The sequence below is a fragment of the Equus quagga genome, chromosome 13 (genome assembly GCF_021613505.1).
Source record: "Equus quagga isolate Etosha38 chromosome 13, UCLA_HA_Equagga_1.0, whole genome shotgun sequence".
Lineage (NCBI taxonomy): Eukaryota > Metazoa > Chordata > Mammalia > Perissodactyla > Equidae > Equus > Equus quagga.
Genome location: NC_060279.1, coordinates 3,650,760 through 3,670,748, shown reverse-complemented (window position 1 = coordinate 3,670,748; position 19,989 = coordinate 3,650,760). Strand labels below are relative to the sequence as shown.

The following is a 19,989-nucleotide window of genomic DNA, read 5'->3' as shown; positions in this document are numbered from 1 at the left end:
ATCACATATATGATTTGCAGATAGCTTCTCACAAGGATGAGAAGAAACTACTGGTGGTGGCTTGTAGGAGTTGAAACTTTTGCTCCTCTTGGAGATGATCTCAAAATGGAGAGCAGAAAACTGGGTGGAATTTCAGATGACCAATTAAGAAGAAAGATGAGTTAAAGGGATAAATTAGAGGGAAAGTTAAGAAGAATTTAGTTTTCTCAGTATACTCACAAAGATGAAGATGAAAAGTTGATAGAGCAAGATTGTGGTGTCTTATATGTCAGACTAAGTTTGGAATTCATCCTGAAGACACTGGGGAGCCATGAAGAAACCTTAACAGAGGAATGAAACTAGATCTCTGGGTCAGAACAATGATCATCAGCAGGGCAGACAGTGCATCAGAGAGGAGTGCTGGAACAAAGGGATCAGTTTTGGGGCTGCTGCAGCAGAATGAATGAAAAGGTATGAGATTCTGAACCAGAGTAGTGAATCGAGAAGAGACAACATAGAAACCCTTCTGAGATGGAAGTGATGGATCTTGGTGACTGATGTATAAAAAGACATGAGAAACAGATAAGTCAAAGGGACACCATGATTCCTAGCTAGCTGGGTAGCCAACTGTTCCATCATCTAAGAGAGAGGACACAGGTTGGAAAGCAGGTTGAGGAGGCAGAAGAATGAGTTTGGTTCTTGCCATGTTGAATATGAGAGGCCTGTGGGACACCAAGGTGGAGATATCTTGCTGACAATTAGAAATGTAGGTCTGGAGCTCAGTGGAAAAGCGAGGATTAGAGATAATAAATTTGAGAATCATTAGTGACGCTCAGAACCATGAAGGAATAGATGAGTCCCCCATAAGATTATATAAAGTGAAAAGGGCCAAGGACAGAATCCTTGGGTCTTCTATTCTAGTTTCACTCCGTGGGAGTGGTAACAGGGGTGCTGCGTGTCTGCTTCTCTTGATTTCCCCTCCAGCACTGGAAGCTTCTCAGTAGCCCTGGACAGTGAGCTCTTCAGAGGCGAGGACCAATTCTCATTTGTCTTTATATCTGCAATGCCTCGCAGAGTGTCTAGAGTAAAGAAGCCTGAGTGATTGTTTTTTTAAATGATAAATAGGCAGAATCTATAACTAATACTTGCTTTGTGCCTCTTAAATGTTAGTCAATCCCAAGTATATATTTGTTAACTTGTTAAGTGTCGATAACGGTAAACGTCTACAGTCTCGAGTGAGATAATAGGGTTTAATCTCCTTAGTCATAATTATTTATCTGGATATTTAAATTATTACTAGCGATAGATTCATCAGGGACTATGGTTTGAAAGCAACAGAAGTAGTTTTTGGCTAACTTAAGCAGGAAAGGAATTTGCTGGAAGGATTTCAGAAAGCTGGAAAGTCAGTCTCCAAAAAGCATAGTATATTAGGGTAACACTTGTTAGCTTCTGTAAAAACCACCCCCAAATCTCAGTGACTTACCACAGTAGAAGTTCATGACTTCCTCTTGTCCTAGTCAGATGTGGGTGAGAAGGCTCCCCCAGTAGCTCCCTTCCTAGTGGTGGCGTCAGGGTCTAGCCTTCTCCATTGTTTGGCTCTGCTATTGGGGAACTTTGCTCCTAGCTTCACAGAAAGAGAAAGGGAGGAAGGTCATGTGCGACTTTTTAGGGGCCAGGTCTGGGAGTAACATGGGTCACTTCTGCTGTTATTTTGTGTGTACCCAGGAAGAAATTGAAAATGTTTTGCTGAACACAGCACAGTCCCTGCCCTGCCAGAGATGCTCCAGGGTCTTTGTAGCAAGAATTAATAGACATGTCTTTAGGGCTCATAGCAAGAAAAAAGTCAATCAGCTGTTTTTTTCTGATCTTGGATTTTCCCACTCAAGAATCAGTCTCTGGAGAGAGTCCATTGGCCGAGTTTGGACAGGTGTCCACTGCTTAGCCTTGGGAGATCTGGGGCGCTTGGTGGCTAGTGCATCAGGTTATGGAGATGAATTTCCCCAAAGTAAATTGGAGCACTGTTACAAAAAAAGGCAAAGTGAATGTGAGATGCCCACAAAAGCAATAAATGTCCGCTAAAAGTGATGCCATTACTGCATCTACTACTAATATTAATGTACGCTGATAATAATTTGTAGTTCACAAAATTTTTCTGTAATAACCTTGCAAGATTGGCAAGCAGGCATTATTTTCCTCATTTTCCAAATGAAGAAATTAACGTTCAGGTTTTATAACTATTATCCCAGTAAAAAAAACAGTGTCAATGATCAAACCCAGGTATTTTGATTCCTAGCCTCATTTTCCACAATAACACACAACCTGTCTATATTAAGAAGCTATAGAATGCTCCCCTGCATAAGCCATGTTTAAAAAAAGTGGTTGCCTATTGAGGCCATGGGTGATGATTTGTACTTGTCCCAGATTTGCTTTAGTATTTCACTTTCTTTCTTAGTTAAACTGCCTATAACCATTGACCTACGCCCTCACTTCAAAGGCATAGTTGTTGTTATCTAGATTGTATCCTCCCCACAGAGCATGACCCACCCCTCCTTTCCCCACACATCTGAACCATCCTCACATCGCCATGGATGCTTCTTTCAGAGGTTTCAGAAATATCTGAAGAAATATGGATTCATAGAAAAGGGAGGACAACCACTGATTCAACATTAAATTCAAAAACTGTACTGAATACCCTTTAATCTTTTTGATGATTCAGAAGGTAAAGTCATTCTGAAGTTGGAAATGCACACAGTGTTTTGGGTGCTGTGAGATGACTGTGACAGATACCTTAGAAATATTTAGACAGATGTTTGGGATCATAGGACTATAGCAGCAGACAGTCATGTAAGGTGGGAGTGTCCAGGAACCTGCCACCCTGAGGTTAGACATCAGTCTGGGACCAGTGGCAAGGACAGGCTGTTTACAACTGGAACCGTGCCACTGTTTGGATAGGAATAAAGCTCCCTCGGGCAGTTCCAGCTGGCAGGAAAAGGACTTCGCCATTCAGGAAGGCCCAAGCAGGGAAGTTATTGTTTAAAATCTAAAAGCAGCTGCCTTGTTCTTTTTTTTTTCTTAAAGATTTTATTTTTTTCCTTTTTCTCCCCAAAGCCCCCCAGTACATAGTTGTATATTCTTCGTTGTGAGTCCTTCTAGTTGTGGCATGTGGGACGCCGCCTCAGCATGTTTTGATGAGCAGTGCCATGTCCGCGCCCAGGATTCGAACCAACGAAACACTGGGCCGCCTGCAGCAGAGTGAGTGAACTTAACCACTCGGCCACGGGGCCAGTCCTGCTTGCCTTATTCTTACTTGTTTCTATGCACAATATGGGGGCCTGAGCCCTTCTTTCTGATGTCCCATGTGGTAGCTTGTTTTTCAAGGGCCTTCAAGTAGAAACAGGAGGGAAAGGGCCCCGGTGGAAATATGGCTGAATGAACACTCCTCCCTCTGCACTGTGAATAGAATAAGAGGATATGGGCCGAGTGGGCCGAGGGGTGTTTAGATTAAAGCTAAGGAAGACTTTCCTAATGGTAAATAACAAGTTTTGGAAATTATGGTTGGTTGAGGGAAATTATAGAATCTCCTTCTCTGACAAATTTTCAACATGGAACAGGTTCTCTTGTCTAGGATATTAGGACAAAGAAGATGGCTTTCATAGTCCTTTCTATGGTTTTGACTTTATTGAAAAGATCCACAGATTGCAGAATTAATTCTCCATATTGAGTGATGCCTCAAATACTGCTGTCTTATTTTGTTTTAATATTGTTTCTGTTTTAGAAAAAAATGGTTCATGTTTATTGTAAAAATTTAAAGCAAAATGAGAAGTACAACAGAAGAAAATATCTCCTAAAATCTCACCATCTGGAGCTAACTGTTGTATTCTTCAGAATTCTTGATTGCAAGGATGGACACTCAAGCTGGCTTAGGGAAATTTTGGCTTAGGTAACCCATCAGTCCAGGGGTATCTTAGCTTCCAGCATGGCTGAGGCCCAGTGTTCAGCTCATATGTTAAAGATCTCTGTCTTCTCTGTGTTAACTTCATTCTCAGGCAGCCTCTCTCCACTTGGGGCAGAGATGGCCCCCAGCAGGTCCAGGCTTCCATGGTCTTAAACACCTTCCATCTCAGGAGGATAAAGTGCCTTTCTTCATAGTTTCAGCAAAAGTCCTATCGTTGGAGGTGGGCTGTGCGTTGGGACAGGAATGTAGTATCCCACCAGCCCCAAGTGAACCACATGAATTGAAGGGAAAAGGGAAAAGGAGTAGCTTCCTAAAGGGGAATTGGGCAGTTGTTTCCAAATGAAGAAGACAAGAATGCCAGGCAGGCAGAAACTGACACTGTTCGTATTTTGTGGAATTCATCAGTTTCTGCTGCCTTATAGACCAAGTGCAATGCTGTTCTTGGAGGCCAGAAATAGGTTTGCTCCCAGCAGGTCCTTGTGAGTAGGCACTAAGTTGGGATTGATTCTTCTCTATGAAGGTAATGCCGCAGAATTACCTTTGTTATCCTGTCATCTTTCTGTTTTTCCTTCCGTCTCCTCCTGTGACTTACCCAGAAGTACAGCACATATTACCTAGACAAGGGATGGAGGAACAGGCATACTTGAATTTTTTTGAATCAGGTTGTTCACAATACTGTGCTTGGAGTTGTTATTCTGGTCTAAAATAAACCTTTCTGCCCATTAGTATTAAAAAGCCATTAAGAACATCATAAGAGGGGGCCGGCCCAGTGGCTCAGTGGTTAAGTTCGCACGTTCCGATTCTCGGAGGCCCAGGGTTCACCGGTTCAGATCCGAGGTGTGGACATGGCACCGCTTGGCACGCCATGCTGTGGCAGGTGTCCCACGTATAAAGTAGAGGAAGATGGGCATGGATGTTAGCTCAGGGCCAGGCTTCCTCAGCAAAAAAAGAGGAGGATTGGCAGTAGTTAACTCAGGGCTAATCTTCCTCAAAAAAAAAAGAGAACATCATAAGAAATCAGGGAATTCTTGGGCGGGGGCATCTCAGAACTTGCATTGACTTCAGGGATTTTTGACGGGAGTCTGTTTCTAAGGCTGTGCAGAAATGCTCTAGCACTCACCCTGTCAGTGCTGCCTCAGTGTGAGTCTCGTCGCACCCCCACCCCCAAGCCATTAGTTCTGGCTGTTTAGAGAGGCTACTTGTTGCCAAGACTGCCCCTCCCCCTTCTCTTCCTCGGTGCCTGCCCCAACCCGGTGCTGCTAACCAAGGAGATTTGCCGATTAAAAGGGCTTCAGCTCCAGAGTTCCCATGGCAACAGCCTCCTTGGAGGTCTTTGTTGCCTGCTAAAACTTTGATCTCTGAGAGTGGCTGCTGCTGTTTCTCTCGAAGATTTACAAACAGAAGAAGAGGGAAAAAGAATTGGGGGAGAAGAAGAAAGTTTATTCCTGGCAGAGGGAGAGAAGGAATTAATTACAGAGCCACACTCTAGCCCTAAATCTGGGGGTTACTTCTTTGGAACATCTTCTGATTTGGGCTGTGCCCACATTTTCACTTGTAGACTCGATTACACTTCAGGTATCTCGGCCCCACGTGAAAGATTTCAAATGGAGTTGATTCCTCCAGGAGGGCGGAACTGTCCTTTCTATCTTGAGTAGACACCTGTGCCTTCAGATTTCCACAAGAGCTGAGATAACCACACCAGCTCCCATGAAAGGAGGGAAAATTAATGAGGAGTGAGCTTTTCAGGCCTCAGCCTCACTGCCTTTTCTCCCAGCCCTCTCTCCTAGTCCTGGCCTGCTCTGCCCTGAGCGGATCTAGATGCCTCTGTGGGTCTTGGTTTTGAGAAGAACCAGAAAAATGTGTTGAAGGGATGGAGGAGAAGAGCCGGAAAAGTTAGCCAGGCATCAGCTAGAATCTGGTTCCTGTTAATGACTGTCAGTAACAAGCATTCTACCAGATGAGGCGTGGGGTGGCGCTTGCGGTTGCTCCAAAGACCTGGGATGATGCCTTTTACGCTGCAGGAGGCCTCTTGTGGACTGTAGACCTCTCCGCTGCCGTCGCAACCTTGCTCTTTGATAGGCACCTGGAATACAGTCAGTTGTGCCTCAAGTATGGTTTATATTTAAATTGATTTAAATTTAGTCTTTTTTGCACACTATGTCCTTAGCAGAGTGAAGATACACAATAAATAAATGATACTGTCTTGTCCCTATAAAAATTACCGTCCTTTTGTAAAGATAAATATTGTGTTTCTGAAGCAATTAGAGAACAATACAAGAAAAGTTAAAAACTGTATTTGATATTAAGTATCAAGGCTATTGATTCTCAAGAGGGGGCTATTTTGCCCCCCTGGAGACATTTGGCAATGTCTGGAGACATTTTTGGTTGTCACAACTTGTGGAGTGCTCTGGTATCTAGTGGGCAGAGGCCATGGGGGCTGCTAAACATCTTGCCATGCACAGGACAGCCCCTACACCCGACAGAGAATTATCTGGCCCCAAATGGCAATAGTGCCAAGGTCAATCTGGATACTGGATACAGTCCACTGTGAAGAGCATGATATTTGGGGTCAGACATCTCTGGACTCATATGACCTTGGACAAATCAATATTAATGAGCCTCGGTTTTCTTATCTATAAAAATAGAGGAGGGGTGAGAAAAGTTACATGGAAGACCTATTGTGAAGATTAAATGGCACGTAATAGAACTCAGTAAACGTGAGTTCCCTTCTCCCAACCCTTCCCATTCCCCACAGCTCATTACCAGTGTGTCATCCCTAATCTGAGGGAACCCTCTTTAGGAAATTGTGCGTCCTGGGACTCCTGTTAGAGAGCCTGTTTTTCTTGAGCCCATTCCATAGGCAGAGGCTTTAATGAGCCATCTGTGAATTGGCAATCCTATTACTAATAGATTCATGTTTTCTCAATGACATCTGTACAGTGCCTTGCCAGTTGAGACCCTAATCAGCCCTGTGGGAATCTTCCTGCTAGGAGATTCCAGAACATTCTGTCCCAGCATGCTATCTTTGGTTGCTGTTGGAAGCCCCCATTTCTCAAAGGACGGCCTTTAGTTAATTACAGGATGTTTACTACCTAACCTAAATACAAGGCTTAGGTCACACTGGCCATTCCCTGAAGTCTGGAGGGGTTTGGGGAAACGCCTGAGATTTGGATTAGGATCTGGATGGGCCTGGAAAGACTTCAGGTAGAGAGATTTTATCATTTATCGTCCAAACTACAATACTCTTGAGAGTGAAAAGAGGTGGCTTTTAATAATTTATGTCAAGACAGCGGCATAGACTGGAACTGTCCAGGCAAACTAGTATCCTGGCCACCCCATCTTTAGAGATGACCACCTTGAAGGTTCTCCTTTTGATCGAAGAGAACAGAAGATCCAGAGGAGCTGGGGGCAAATTAGTGTCGGCTCACCGTCACCTGCTGAACCCCTGCTGCTCGCTGGCGTTTCATTCATGGCGACTGAGGGATGTGCACATCTCCGTTCGTTTACTAGAACCAAGCAAAGGGGCCCAGCAAAGACACGGTGGTTGGCTGTATTAGTCGTTCACTGAAAATTTTGCGCTAAGATTTCTCAAGGGTAAAGGGCGTCCGTTTAGGCTCTTCACTGCCTTGGGTGGTTAGGAGAACAAAGGAGGTCCTGCAGGCGCTGTTTGCCCTTCCCTAATCCCCAGCCACTCAGGCCAGTGACTGCTCTCGCTTCCCCCGCCCTCTCCCTCGCAGCCTTTGTCCCGCCTCACTATTTTTGCTTCACTTGTTGCTCATCACTGTGGGAGGAAGCTCGGCCTTCAATTAGTGCGCATTCCTGAAGCCCGCGGTTGCCGTGGTTACCGGGCGGGAGCCCGAGCTGCTGGGTCAGCCCTCCAGCTTCATTGTAGTCGGTGGACCCGGGTGGCGGCAAAAATGCGAAGCCTGTGCACGGGAGGGAGGGGACGTGGCCCGCAGAGGGGAGGCACTGGGGCCCGCGGGAGAGTGGGTGTCGCTGAGAAATCGGCTCAGCCTTGGAAAGAAAGAATGGGAACCCTTGAAAGCGGGTCAGGAGACAGTCATCTCATTTTTCTCCAAAGCCAGCTGCCGCTATTCAAGTGTGCAGGTTCGCGTTCACACGGGGGCAGTGCCTCCGACTTTGCTCTGGGAAATGCACCATGGTGGAAGCCCCTCACACTGAGAGGGGGCTGGCTGCGGAGGAAAGGGCAGGAACTGCCACAATCCAAGACCTGCCAAGCTGTGTGTCCCTCCGTGTCTGCCTCAGACCACCAGGGCTTTTTTTGGTTAAGGGAAGTACCATTCTTGGTCTCTTTGTATCTAAGGTGCCCGTGCTAGTGTGATGGACCGAGCACAGTGAGCTCAGGAAATCACACTGGGCGCCAAGTAACTCAACTTCCTCCTTGCCTTAAATCCCACCCGCTCCACAGCATTTTGGAGTCAAATCGAGCTGCCCTCTGCATTTCATCTCAGGCCAGGTTGAGCATGTTATAGTCCTAGTAATACTTTGCACCTGTTCCTCCTCTGGGGCAGAGGGTTGGACCACTATAGCACTTAGCAAAGGCAGAGAACTTTGCAATCATTTTTATTGTTGTGTATTAGTTTGCAGCAGCATGATGAGTGCCTTTTAATTAGCTCATACTGTGTTATGATGTATTCAGTAATCGTTTTCTGGTCGCAACTTTAAAAGGTGCTGAAATTTTTAACCATCTCAACAACCTTCATCCAAAAATTATACTTTAATTAATGTAAGTAGAGCAATAATGTTAGAAACACACATTTCAGCATTGCTCACTGCAAATACTGGGAGACTAGAAAGCACTTGCTGCACATTTCTAAATTAAGGATAAGCAAAGCTTGAGGGTGGGCGTGAGATATTAGGAAAAAATACTGGAATAGGGGTGAGTAGACCCAGGTTCTCCTGGTTTGATTATTATTCGGCTGTGTGACTTTGGGTAAAATTCTAAACCTCTCTGAGCCTCAGGAGCCTGAAAACGTGGAGTGGGTTATGGATTAGATGAACTCTGAGGTCCCTTCTAACTATAAAATCTGATTCTAGAATTCTCTGTGAATAGAAGTCAGTGCCTTAGGCCGAGCTTATAATCACTGCCCAAAAGCCTGAAGCTTTATTAACAGTACGTTGCAGATGGTCTAATACTTGTCATTTTATGGAGAGAATTCACTGTCGAATTATTCACTGTAATTTAAAGTGAACTAAAATGTAAAAGACATGAAAAGAAAAAAATACATACATGAAATGCTTAAATACATAGTTCATAAATATATATAAAAGAAAGGGAGGCTATATCCACATTTGTGATGGATAATCATAAACTATATTTATTGAGTGCATGGTTGCCATGGGAATATGGAATAAGAACAGGGATGTGTGTGCCCTTGGGAAATTTCCAATCTATTTGGGATTCCAAATAGCCATAGAAACAACTTTACACTTAAGAGAGCCAGGGAAAGGCATCTGCTCTCCTCAGAGACTTAGGAGAGAAGCATTTTGAAGGGTTAGGTGCTGAGAAAACAGGGAGTGGAAATAGTATATCCCTGAAAAATGGATCTAGGTCATCTTAGGAAAGCTTGGAAGTAGGATGAAGCCCAGATGTGCATTAAACAGAAGGGAGAAGAAGGGGACGGCAAGGAGCTGGGGAAGAAAAGCATTCTAGATCGTCCTGAACAAAGGTTCCTTTGTATAGCATATTGGCAAACCCAAGGACAGCTCCAGGTTAATAAGTTCAAAGAAATGACTGAGGTAACTGTGCTGTCAGCAGTGGTGACGACATAAGAACGGAGGAAGTATTGTTTTCCCTCCTTTTCATAAATTCCAATGCATTAAATAACGTATCTGTGTCATCAAGTAATTGAGCAGCAGATCTAGGATCCCAAAACAAGTTTACCCTAAATCCAGAACTTCTGTGCCTCCCATTGCGCTGTAAAGGCCTGGACTAATAATCAGAGCTTGGATTTAAATTTTAAGAGTAGAGACAAAAACACTTTTTTGGCTAAAATTTGTGTGCATATTGTATATCTCTGTAATGACTGCCTTAAAAATGCCGTAGCGAGGTAGTGTGTAACGTGTGGGGTGTGAGGTGGGGTGGTGCTGTAATCCCCCTAGATGGTAAGATGGCATTTGGGATATTCCAATGACTAGAGGATGCTTCTGGCATTAAGCCCTGAGTCCAGGGGTGCTAAACATTCTCCAGTACATAGAATAGTGCTGAATGAATGAATGGTTCCTTTGTATTCTTATTAAGTGCCTATTTCCATCTGGGGTGGATAAAAAGCACTGTCATGAGCAGGGAGTCAGAAGACGGGCCAGAAGCCCAGCATACCCCCAACAATGGGGATTTGCTACTCGAAACACTTCAAGATCCTGAGGGGTGAGGTGCCTCCTCATGGTGAGCTGCTGGGGGTGCCAAGCATAGAGCAGAGTCCCTGCCCTGGAGGGGTCCCCGTCCTGCTGGTGGAGGCACATGGAAGGGAGTCATTGCAGCTGAGAGACGTGCTCTAACGAAGGGGTGTGCGGTGGCCCTGGGGAGCGTGGAGGAGGAGGAGCACGCTTACAGGGCTCTGGGAGAACGTTTCAGTCTCCTAGACTGTGTGTGGCAAGGATTTGAACAAAGCAGGAGACAGAGAAGTGGATTAGCTGGTTATCTAAGTAAAGAAGGTAAGTAAATCCTGCCTTGAGGGGCCTGGCCCACCAAGAAAAGAGTATCAGAACCTTGTGGAAATGTCACGAAGACGAGGTTTGCTGTGAAGTGTGCAAAGGTAATCGGTGAGTGGAAGAGAAATGGGAAACCAGGCAAGGGCTGTGTCTCTGGGGAAAGGCCTCAGGCCTAGGTGGAACCTGATGTCAAAAATGCAGAGAGGCTGATGAAAACCTTGGCTTTCCCAGGAAGACAGTCCTTTGACCTTTGTAAGTCTTGTGACACGGAAGCAGACACCTAAAACTGAGTTCTTGTACTCACAATGGTGGACAGGCTGCGTAGGCTAGACTGTCTCGTTTCTCTCTGTGTCACCACCTGGCACAGTACACATTTCTTTGTTGATTGAATGAATGAGTGAATGGTGAATGAGTGGCCTGGAGCCATTCCAGAAGTGAGCTGGCTCTCAGGAACATGCACAGAGTTCACCTGGGGATAACTTCAAGGTGTCAGTGGCAGAAAACAGCTGCAATTGGGTAAGGTAAGATCTGTAAGTTGTTTTATTCACAGTGCATGTTTCTGCCTGATCATTCAACCCAAAGTATGTGAATGCTTTTGGCTGTGAAGTGGTGAGGGTATGGTATGAAATTGGCACTGTATGTGCACGTACAAACTATTAGCATGCTTGATTCGTTTGGTCTATTCATGTGGAAATTTCTTAAAAGTAACAGATTCTGCAAGGTTTGGGGAAAACTGTTTGAGTGCTTACATGAAAATGGTATTTTCTACTGATAGTTTGAGCTGTGGTTTGAAAAGAGTAAATGTGGCCTTCTATTTGCAGGGTCTGTTTTCCATCTTTTTCTTTCATTAAAGTGACTTGTAATTGCCACTCTTAAACTGAATCCTGGAAGAATGACAGTGATTCACAAGTGTGGGTAAAGTGCTGCTGAAATCTGGAATGTCTTTACTGCCCTTGTTTAGACTCTCTAAGATCAGACCTGCGGTGGATGTGACAAAATAGAATAGGAAAAAAAGATGGAGCATTTCTAGCTGGCAACAGCATTTTTAGGGAATTGTTAGGCAAGAAGCTGGAAGCAAAATGATTTTCAGAAATATTAGGATTCCAGCATAAATCCACTTTTTAAAATGCCTTTAGCACCAATAAAATATAAGTCGTGGTGCAAAAGCCACAGAGCTTTGTACTCTCTCTACTGTTGACATGGTACAGTGGTATTGTCTGCTACCCCAAAACTCCTGCAGTGTTCTGAATTCTGAAGACAGTCAGTTTCAGCCACCTTACTGCAAGAGTCTGTCACCACATCCTGCGTTGTGGGAGGGCTTCACCTTCTTCTGAAGCCTGAGCTACTGGCTGGTGCTTCAGGAAGAATGAGAAGCTTGATGTATGTCTTTCTGTTGGAGTGACAAGCTTTGTGAATTTCCTGTCCATATTTTTGATACCACTCTATCCTTATTTTAATTTTTTCAATTACAAACATAAAAAAAAAAAATCTAAAAAATGAAAGCCCTTCCATTGTTCTTCCATGAGGCCCATTCCAGCTCCCTAGAAATAAGAAGAGCTAACAATTTGGTGTGTAATACTGTTTCTTTCAGATTTTAATTTGCTCATAGATGCCTAGAGCTTATATTAACTAATATTCTGCAGAAGCAATGCCAGAACCATCAAGATAACCTAAACAGCCTGCGGGGAAATCCAGCTTTTGTGTTTCACCTGCCCATAACTATATCTGTATCTACCTCTCAGTGGTTGCAAGCGTGTGATCTCTGGACTCCATACAGCCCCAAAACACATTTTGTATGGCTTGTCCAGTGTTTTTTAAAAATCTGTGAATCAGTTGCCAACATTAGAAAATCAGGATATTTTATGTAAAAATCTGGAGTCTGGCTAATCTTGAAAAATCAGAAGAGCTGCAACCCTGAAGACACATTCCCTGTAGGGCAGCAGTTGGCTTGGGGTGAGTAGCAGCCGCCCCTATAGACCCATAACCTGCCGTTGGCCACACCCCCAGTGCCCCCTGATGTATTACGTTTGGCCAGCTGCATATATTGCATTACCTGCTGGTCCCTAAAAACAAAGAACTGAGTTTGCAACTCACATCACTGAGTATCAGATATGAGAACTAAAAATGTTATAGATAGGGTGACCATAAAATTAATTGTCCAAACTGGGACACTTTGAAAGTAAAAAGGGATGCTATTAATAATTACACCAGGACAACAGGCATAAAGCAGGACTGTCCCAGACAAACCAAGATATATGGTCTCCCTATTTATAGACCACTTCATTCAACCACTTCATTTGACTAATGAGAAAATTGAGACCTAGAAAGACGAGGCAATTTGCCTGTAGCAGTCACCAAGTAAACTAATGGCAAAGCTGCCCTTAGTATCCTGACCCCCAGCCACTGCTTTCTCCAATGTGACATGCTCTATAGAATACACATGGGTGTCATATCCTCCTTGAGTGTATGGATTTTTTATAGTTAATAATTACCACATAGTAATTTCCTGTGAGAGTATACAAATTGGTAGCTTATCATCAATAACATTTCTATTATGAATGTAATTAATGACTTGGGCTATAGCACATCTAGAGATTTTAAAACACTGATAGGATTGAAAAATAGTAAATTCAAGAAAAGCATCTCGTTTTACTGGATACCATAAGGGATATACTTAGAAGTGCTAATTGTCCAGATTAAAAAAAAAACACGATTAAGTAAGTATCTAACAACTGGCATGTTCAAAACACTGTGTACTGACTTCTTTATCATTGGCTATTGGCTAGCAATTAATATTAATTATGTCTTTAAGAGATGTCCAAGATCCCAAATTCCCAAATCCTTGACCAGCTGTCTGTTGCCTTGTTGAATTTCCAAGAGATATTTGTACAGAGAACACTCCAGATGAGTCCAATGCATGCTCATAATCACTTGCTCAGACTTTGCTCCCAAATCCCTGTCTGATCTCCCACCCTAGGGAACTGGACCAGTCCATGTGTGAGCCCCCGAGGCTAGAGCCTATAGAGGCTAAGGCCTTAGCCCTTCGTGAAGGCTTAAGCCAAAGGTAGCCTGAGAAGTCTCCTTCAGGATGCCTTTTTCCAGTGCCCCACTTGGCTCCCACTTGTCCTTCCAAGAGACCCTGCGAGCAGCAGACCATTCTTATCATGTCAGCCACACAAGACAGAAGAAAGAAAGAAGGAAACCCTCCTTGCCAAAACCTAAAACAGAGCTAGCCTAAGTCACCCGCTACATGCTTCCTTTCCCTTAATGTACTCTGGTCCCCATTAACTTTTCAAATGTGGGACCATTACCCATGGAGGAGACATGCCCAGGACACATTTTACTACATTGGTTTTGTATAGTTTAGGTGAGCTGAGAAAACGTAAAGTGAGCAAAGATCTCTTTTACTGAGTCCCTAACACCTTGCCCTTGCTATAGCATCCTCCCCAAATGTCCTGGAGGAACTCCTTCTTCTTGACCTTTGTCAGAGCTCCTTTTCTCTGGGGTGGTTTGACAGAGGAGAGGACCACTGACCACCCATGACCTTTAGACTCCAAATATAAACCACACACATGGGTAACTTTTTCTCTAATGCACCTCAACAAACTTCAACAGGAAAAGCTGTTTTCTAAACGAGCCAAGTCCGTATACATGAAACAGACCCCAGAGCTGTGCTGTCCAAGAGCGACATATGGCTACTGAGCCTTCGAAGTGTTAACATTTTGGCTACATCAGTATGAGAAAAAATATTAATTTCATTTTATTTTTTTTACTCTTTTAATGTGGTTACTAGAAGAGCTAAAGTTACCTGTCATTCACATTGTGTCTCTATTGGAGAGAACTGTCCTAGAGGCATAGGGCATGCACATGAATGAAGTAAGTTCAGTGGCATGCTTAGGCACCACAGTGACCTTCTGCCATCACAAGTCTGAAAGGAGAACAGTTTGCTAGTCATTTCCTAGTGCACCTTGTTTATTAGCAAGGGTTCAGTGCAAGAGCTAGCTGGGACAGGGGCAGGAGTCATATCAGGGCCTGTACATTTACCTTGATAGGAGAACATGGTGAAAGTGTTCAGCACTTCTTTCTATAAATCAGGCTAGTTTCTAAAAGGACTAACCTCCCCCCTGACATCTTCCAGTGTCTTGTTTCCTGCACAGCTCTTTGCCTTCCAGAGCCCTCTGGGGTAACTGTTCTGACACGAGCCCTTAAGCTTCTATGCCATATCACACAGAAGGCACTTGGGTCCGTACAGTGCCAGCTGTGGTGCCATATGGAAGAGCCAGACCATATACATATGTACAGAGTGTTTCTGAAGACAGAAGGAGTGTAGAAGAGCGTGTAACTCATCTAGCTTTATCTTTCCTTGCCTTTGAAAATTTTAATCATTGAAATATCTTTAGGCTATAAATAGAATCATGTAGTGAGATAATTCTGAGTTAAAACCAAATATGTACTTTTGTTTTCATATGGACATAGGACTGTGTATGGATGTATGAAAATGTAGGTTTAACGTTTGGATACAGACGGGTTTGACTTTCCAATAAAATGTGTGGAGAAGGATGTATAAATGAATGGAGATGGTGTGTGTCAGTCTGCTCCAGCAGAGTTTTTCATGTTTGGAGCTGAGATATCCTTTCCTATAAATAGTTGGAGAGGAAGTTCTGTTTCTGCTTCCACCTGGTTTAGGTGCAGAGTTCACTTAGATGGCTGCCAAAGATTGACAGAGAAGCTCATTCTCTTGACTGAGCCCAGCCTCGGTGTTGAGCCTTTCCTACCACAAACAGCATGGGTCAATGGCCCCATGTAGGGATGGTGCCAACTGTAGCCGGGCTTCAGGCTGTTATTTTCCTTTGGAGTAACCTCTTTCCTTCTTCTTTTCCTTCCACCTCTTCTAGGCAGGACAGGGCTGCTTGCTGATCTCTTGCCCAGTTTTGCTGTGGAGATTATGCCAGGTATTCAGTCGTTTAACCCTTTATTTGCTTAATTTGCTGTCACTCCATCTGTCTTGCTTCTGCATTAGTCGCTAATTGCTCCTTTAATTTATTTGCACATTTGTCTGTATATGTCTGTGGTCTTTTCCAGGATGAACTAAACCCATTGCAAAAGCCTTTAAATTGTATTTCTGCTGTTATTAGGCCCTAAGAGAATAATGATAACTAAAAATAGGCTGAGATGGGGACCCAGTCCTTCAGCGTCAGCCGTGCAGACTCTGTGACAATCTCCAAGCCCATCTCAGTATCTCAGCTGCACCCAGATAGCTATAAGTATCCTTAAGAGAGTCATTATTTATCTGCATTCCATATTCCCTAAGTTATATGTCTACCCATTCATTAGTTTATAACCATGTTATTCTGAATTGCCTTTTATAACTTTCTCAAAACATTCTTCAAACCTTATAAAAGCTATGCACCCCTCCTCCCTCAAAAAGTACACATTTACAGACCTACATTGCTTTGTATACAATTTTGGGGGCTTCTTGGGCCCCCTAAGTCCCTGGAGTCCTTGGACCATATGTCAAGGACACCTTCCCCAAATGCACACCTCTGTCTTTTATGTAGCTTCAGTTGAACACACCAGCCTAGACCAGCCAACATCAGTTTGATGCAGCCCTACAGTCCATAATGGAAGGAGGCTCAGAGAGAAACAAGAATGAACTATCGGAGAGGACACATCCCAACGCAGGGAGTAGGAAAGGGTATGATCCAGTCTTGCTTTGGAGGGTTTCTGCCAAAGGGTTAGGAGCTCCTTAATAGTTGAGAGCAAAAGAGCAATACAAAATATCCCTGGCCATTGGTTTTAACTTGATTCCAGTTTTAGGAAACATCCAGTCTTCATAGTTGAGCTTCGCTGATTGTTGTTCCATGAATTCTCCGGGTACTTTCCTGTTAGCTGGCTAACCCAGCTATAGACACTGTTCTTACAGATGTTAATCCTAAGGACACAAATAGATTTCTGTTTTCCAGAGTTCTGTCAATCTGTGCACATTTGTTCATCACACACAAAAAACAATGTTATGCTGCATTCCTACAAACTAGATGTCATATCCCCCAGTCCCAAGAAAGAGTTACTGTTTTTCATATCTGGTCCTGGATGCCTAAATTTTCCTCCCTTTTGACTACAAGAATCCTTTCATGGACAACATTCTTTGTTTCTCCAAGATAACCTGCCCGTCTTTTACCCTTGACTGCCTGACCCAAGTTGTAGCCACGAAGCCCCCAGCTCCTGTAATCTGCCCAGCTCGCATCTACCTCAGGCTACATTTTGTTATTATGTTATTGTTAAGGCCCAGACCAACGCCCTCGGTTGTCTATTGTTCTCAGTAAGAATGCTTTCCAGACCATTCCAGCCAGGCACAAGGCCTCACTTCCTCACTAAAGAGAGGCTGATCTGGTTAATTTGAAAGTATTTCAGATGGATGAGTGAGGAGGGACATTCGGGAAATTTCCCTCTGAGGAAATTCCGTTCTAAACAAAGGTCAAATAATTTCACCATTTTCACAAAATCCTTTATATAACAAAAATGGCATATTCTCAAGCTCTAACTGAATGTCTGTTTAATGGAAGGAAGATTTAATAACCAAAACTCAGGGAAAACAATGTGTACTTAAAGTTCATTGTAAAGGGATCTGGGGGTAGACAGATTTCAATAAAAATGAATCACTTCAATGCTTGGCTTTTAAAGGAAATCACGGCTCACTCCAGTCTGTCCCAGTCCTCCTGTGGGAATTTGGGTCCTGTAGCCAAGTCGTAAAAGACACGTCACTCAAGGGCCACAGTCATTTTTATCTAAGCCAAATGGAATTTTTCTTTTCTCTTCATCTTTTGGATGGGCAAATGAAGTAGAATTTGGCAGAGCTATGAAAATACTGGAAGTTAACAAACATAGCCAGATACACACGTGTCCATCTTGCCAGTCATCACAGTCCTGGCGTCCTGGCTATCTAGCGTGGTCAGCCCGAGTGTGACCAAACCAAACCATCCTGGAGGGATGGGGAGTGTTTCCTCTCTGAGCCTATGTCTCTAGTTTTCTCCAGCTACGGGTTGTTGTACAGGCATAAGCAAAGGGTTCTGATCGCAGCCCTGATGCTGGGTCCAGGAAAGGGTGTCTCAGGAGCGATCAGCGGGGAGAGCAGATGAACGCGGAAGGGACTTGAACCACCTAAGTAGGTTCCAATTTAGACCACGGAGACATAGAGGACTTTTTCACAGGACTTACTCTTTTATAGATAAGAATAACGTGACTACAAAAGATATGTCAAAAGATATGTATTCTCCGAACCCACCGCTTCATAGCTCAGCAAGCAAGACTGCCCCTAGCCCCAGCCAAGAGTCTTTCTGCTCTTGTCCCATACTTGTTCTGACACTACAATCAATATGGTAAACCCTTTGCCCGGGAGAGGGCCCTGAAGCTCCCCACCGCTTTGTGCTGGTCATTATGTGTGCTCAGTAGGACCCAGGTAACCTTCCCTCCTCTCCGTGGCCCAGTGTAGGAGGGTTTCCCCTTCTCTCTCTCTGAGTTCCTCCTGAGTCCAAGGGCTCTGTGCCCTGTTACAAGATGCTTTCTTCCCCAGGTCCCTCCACTCACTCCTCTCACAGGGAGACACCAGTGAGAGTGGGCCTGTCCTGACGGGGGGGGAGGGGGGCCGCCTCGAGTATGGGTTTCTCTGTGCATCCTTCCAGAGTGGGTGTTTGTTGGCCTGGTGATCCTGGGAATCTTCCTCTTCTTCGTCCTGGTGGGGATCTGCTGGTGCCAGTGCTGCCCTCACAGCTGCTGTTGCTACATCCGCTGCCCATGTTGCCCAGATTCCTGCTGCTGCCCTCAGGCCTGTGAGTAAAGTGACCACTGGGGAGACATACAGTGATAAAAAGATGTGTCACCTTTCCATCGGACAGCTGTGTGCCCTGAGTCCCTCTCCACCTCCTTTCCTTCCACCCAAAAAAGTTGGTCGTTCTCAATTCTCTCCTCTGCTGGGAGCCCCTGGCTTGCAGAGATGACCATTCTTCTTTGCCTTCTCACCCACACGCACCTCTCCATGCTTTTTATCCACACGTCTCACCCCTGCATTTGGAATTTTCGTTGACACCATTGACGAATGGAAGGGCAGGTTCAGGATGGTGAGATTGTGGGGTGAGGCTTTTACCCTCTCCTTGGGCATTCAAACTAGAGGAAACCTTCTCTGGTCATGGCTCTCACAGGCAGAGAACTCCTCTTTTTACAAGCAGAGTGTGCCAACTGTAGCCTTTGGGTACCGTCCAGCCACAGATGACTTTTATTTCCTCCCATGACAAAATGGTCCACCATGTAAAAGTTCTCATTTGGGGATTTACAGTTTTACCTTACTGGCCAAACCCACGTTGGCATTAAGTCTGGCACCCCTGCCATCGACCAAACACATCTTGAAGGAGAGAGACACAATGTGTATCTTGAGTATCCTTCGGAATAAAGCAGTTTCCAGGAGGAGTCGGGTTGTTTGCCTGCTTTTGCGATCACAGAGCAGGACCGTGTGCAAGCCCGTGGCTGGCTTTGCCTGTCCGGAAGAGGTTCAGGGCCGTCCTGGCAGCAGCCCTGGGCAGCCCTGCTGCGAGGCCTCCTCCGGAGGGGCTGAGGCAGCCTACAGACAGTGTGGTGAAGAGCGGGCTGTTGCTCTCACTGAGGAGGCTGCTGTGACAGCTCCCAGCACCGCTTAATTACTCAGTTGCCAGGTACCAAACACTGTAATTCCTTATGTCGCTGCCTTTTGGCAGAGCTGGAGGAGTCCAGGGGAGTAGGGGAGGGTGGTTCTGATGAATCAGTTCAGGCTTAGGAGAAACACACATACACGCACACACAGGCACACGTCCAGGAGCTCCCTTAAGCACATCCTCAAGGATTTTGGTGTGAGGGTTGTGGAGGGTGGGACGATATAATCTCTCTTGCTCTTCATCTCCCTCCACAGTGTATGAAGCAGGGAAAGCAGCAAAGGCCGGGTACCCTCCCTCTGTCTCCGGTGTCCCCGGCCCTTACTCCATCCCCTCTGTCCCCTTGGGAGGAACCCCCTCATCTGGCATGCTGATGGACAAGCCGCATCCACCTCCCCTGGCACCAAGTGACTCCACTGGAGGAAGCCACAGTGGTAAATGTAGTTCCAGACCGTCCTGCCCCATGCTTCTCTCCGGCTTCCAATCTGGTTCCTTGAGGAGAAGCACCATCAGCTCAGTGGTGCTTCTTTGGAAAATGATTATCTCCATTCCAGATATGGGATCCTTCCAGCTCTATCAGATATCTTCTGGTGCATGCCTGGCTTTCCAAGGGCTGCTGGACATAGCTGCCCCTTGCTTTCTTTCCAGGCTCCTCAATAACTAAAATGATAAGAAAAAGAGGCAAAGTACCCCTTGAATGTTGAT

General features: G+C 44.9%; 1 protein-coding gene across 2 annotated transcripts in view; it reads left to right on the top strand.

Annotated features, from left to right (window-relative positions):
• Positions 1 to 19,989, top strand: part of ILDR2 (immunoglobulin like domain containing receptor 2) — a 62,039-nt gene that overhangs the window by 20,835 nt on the left and 21,215 nt on the right. For both annotated transcript variants that reach the window (XM_046682750.1, XM_046682751.1), the window contains 3 exons: positions 15,502 to 15,558; positions 18,286 to 18,432; positions 19,542 to 19,718. In XM_046682750.1, the coding sequence (XP_046538706.1) occupies positions 15,502 to 15,558; positions 18,286 to 18,432; positions 19,542 to 19,718 (381 nt within the window). The remainder of the gene's footprint in view (positions 1 to 15,501; positions 15,559 to 18,285; positions 18,433 to 19,541; positions 19,719 to 19,989) is intronic.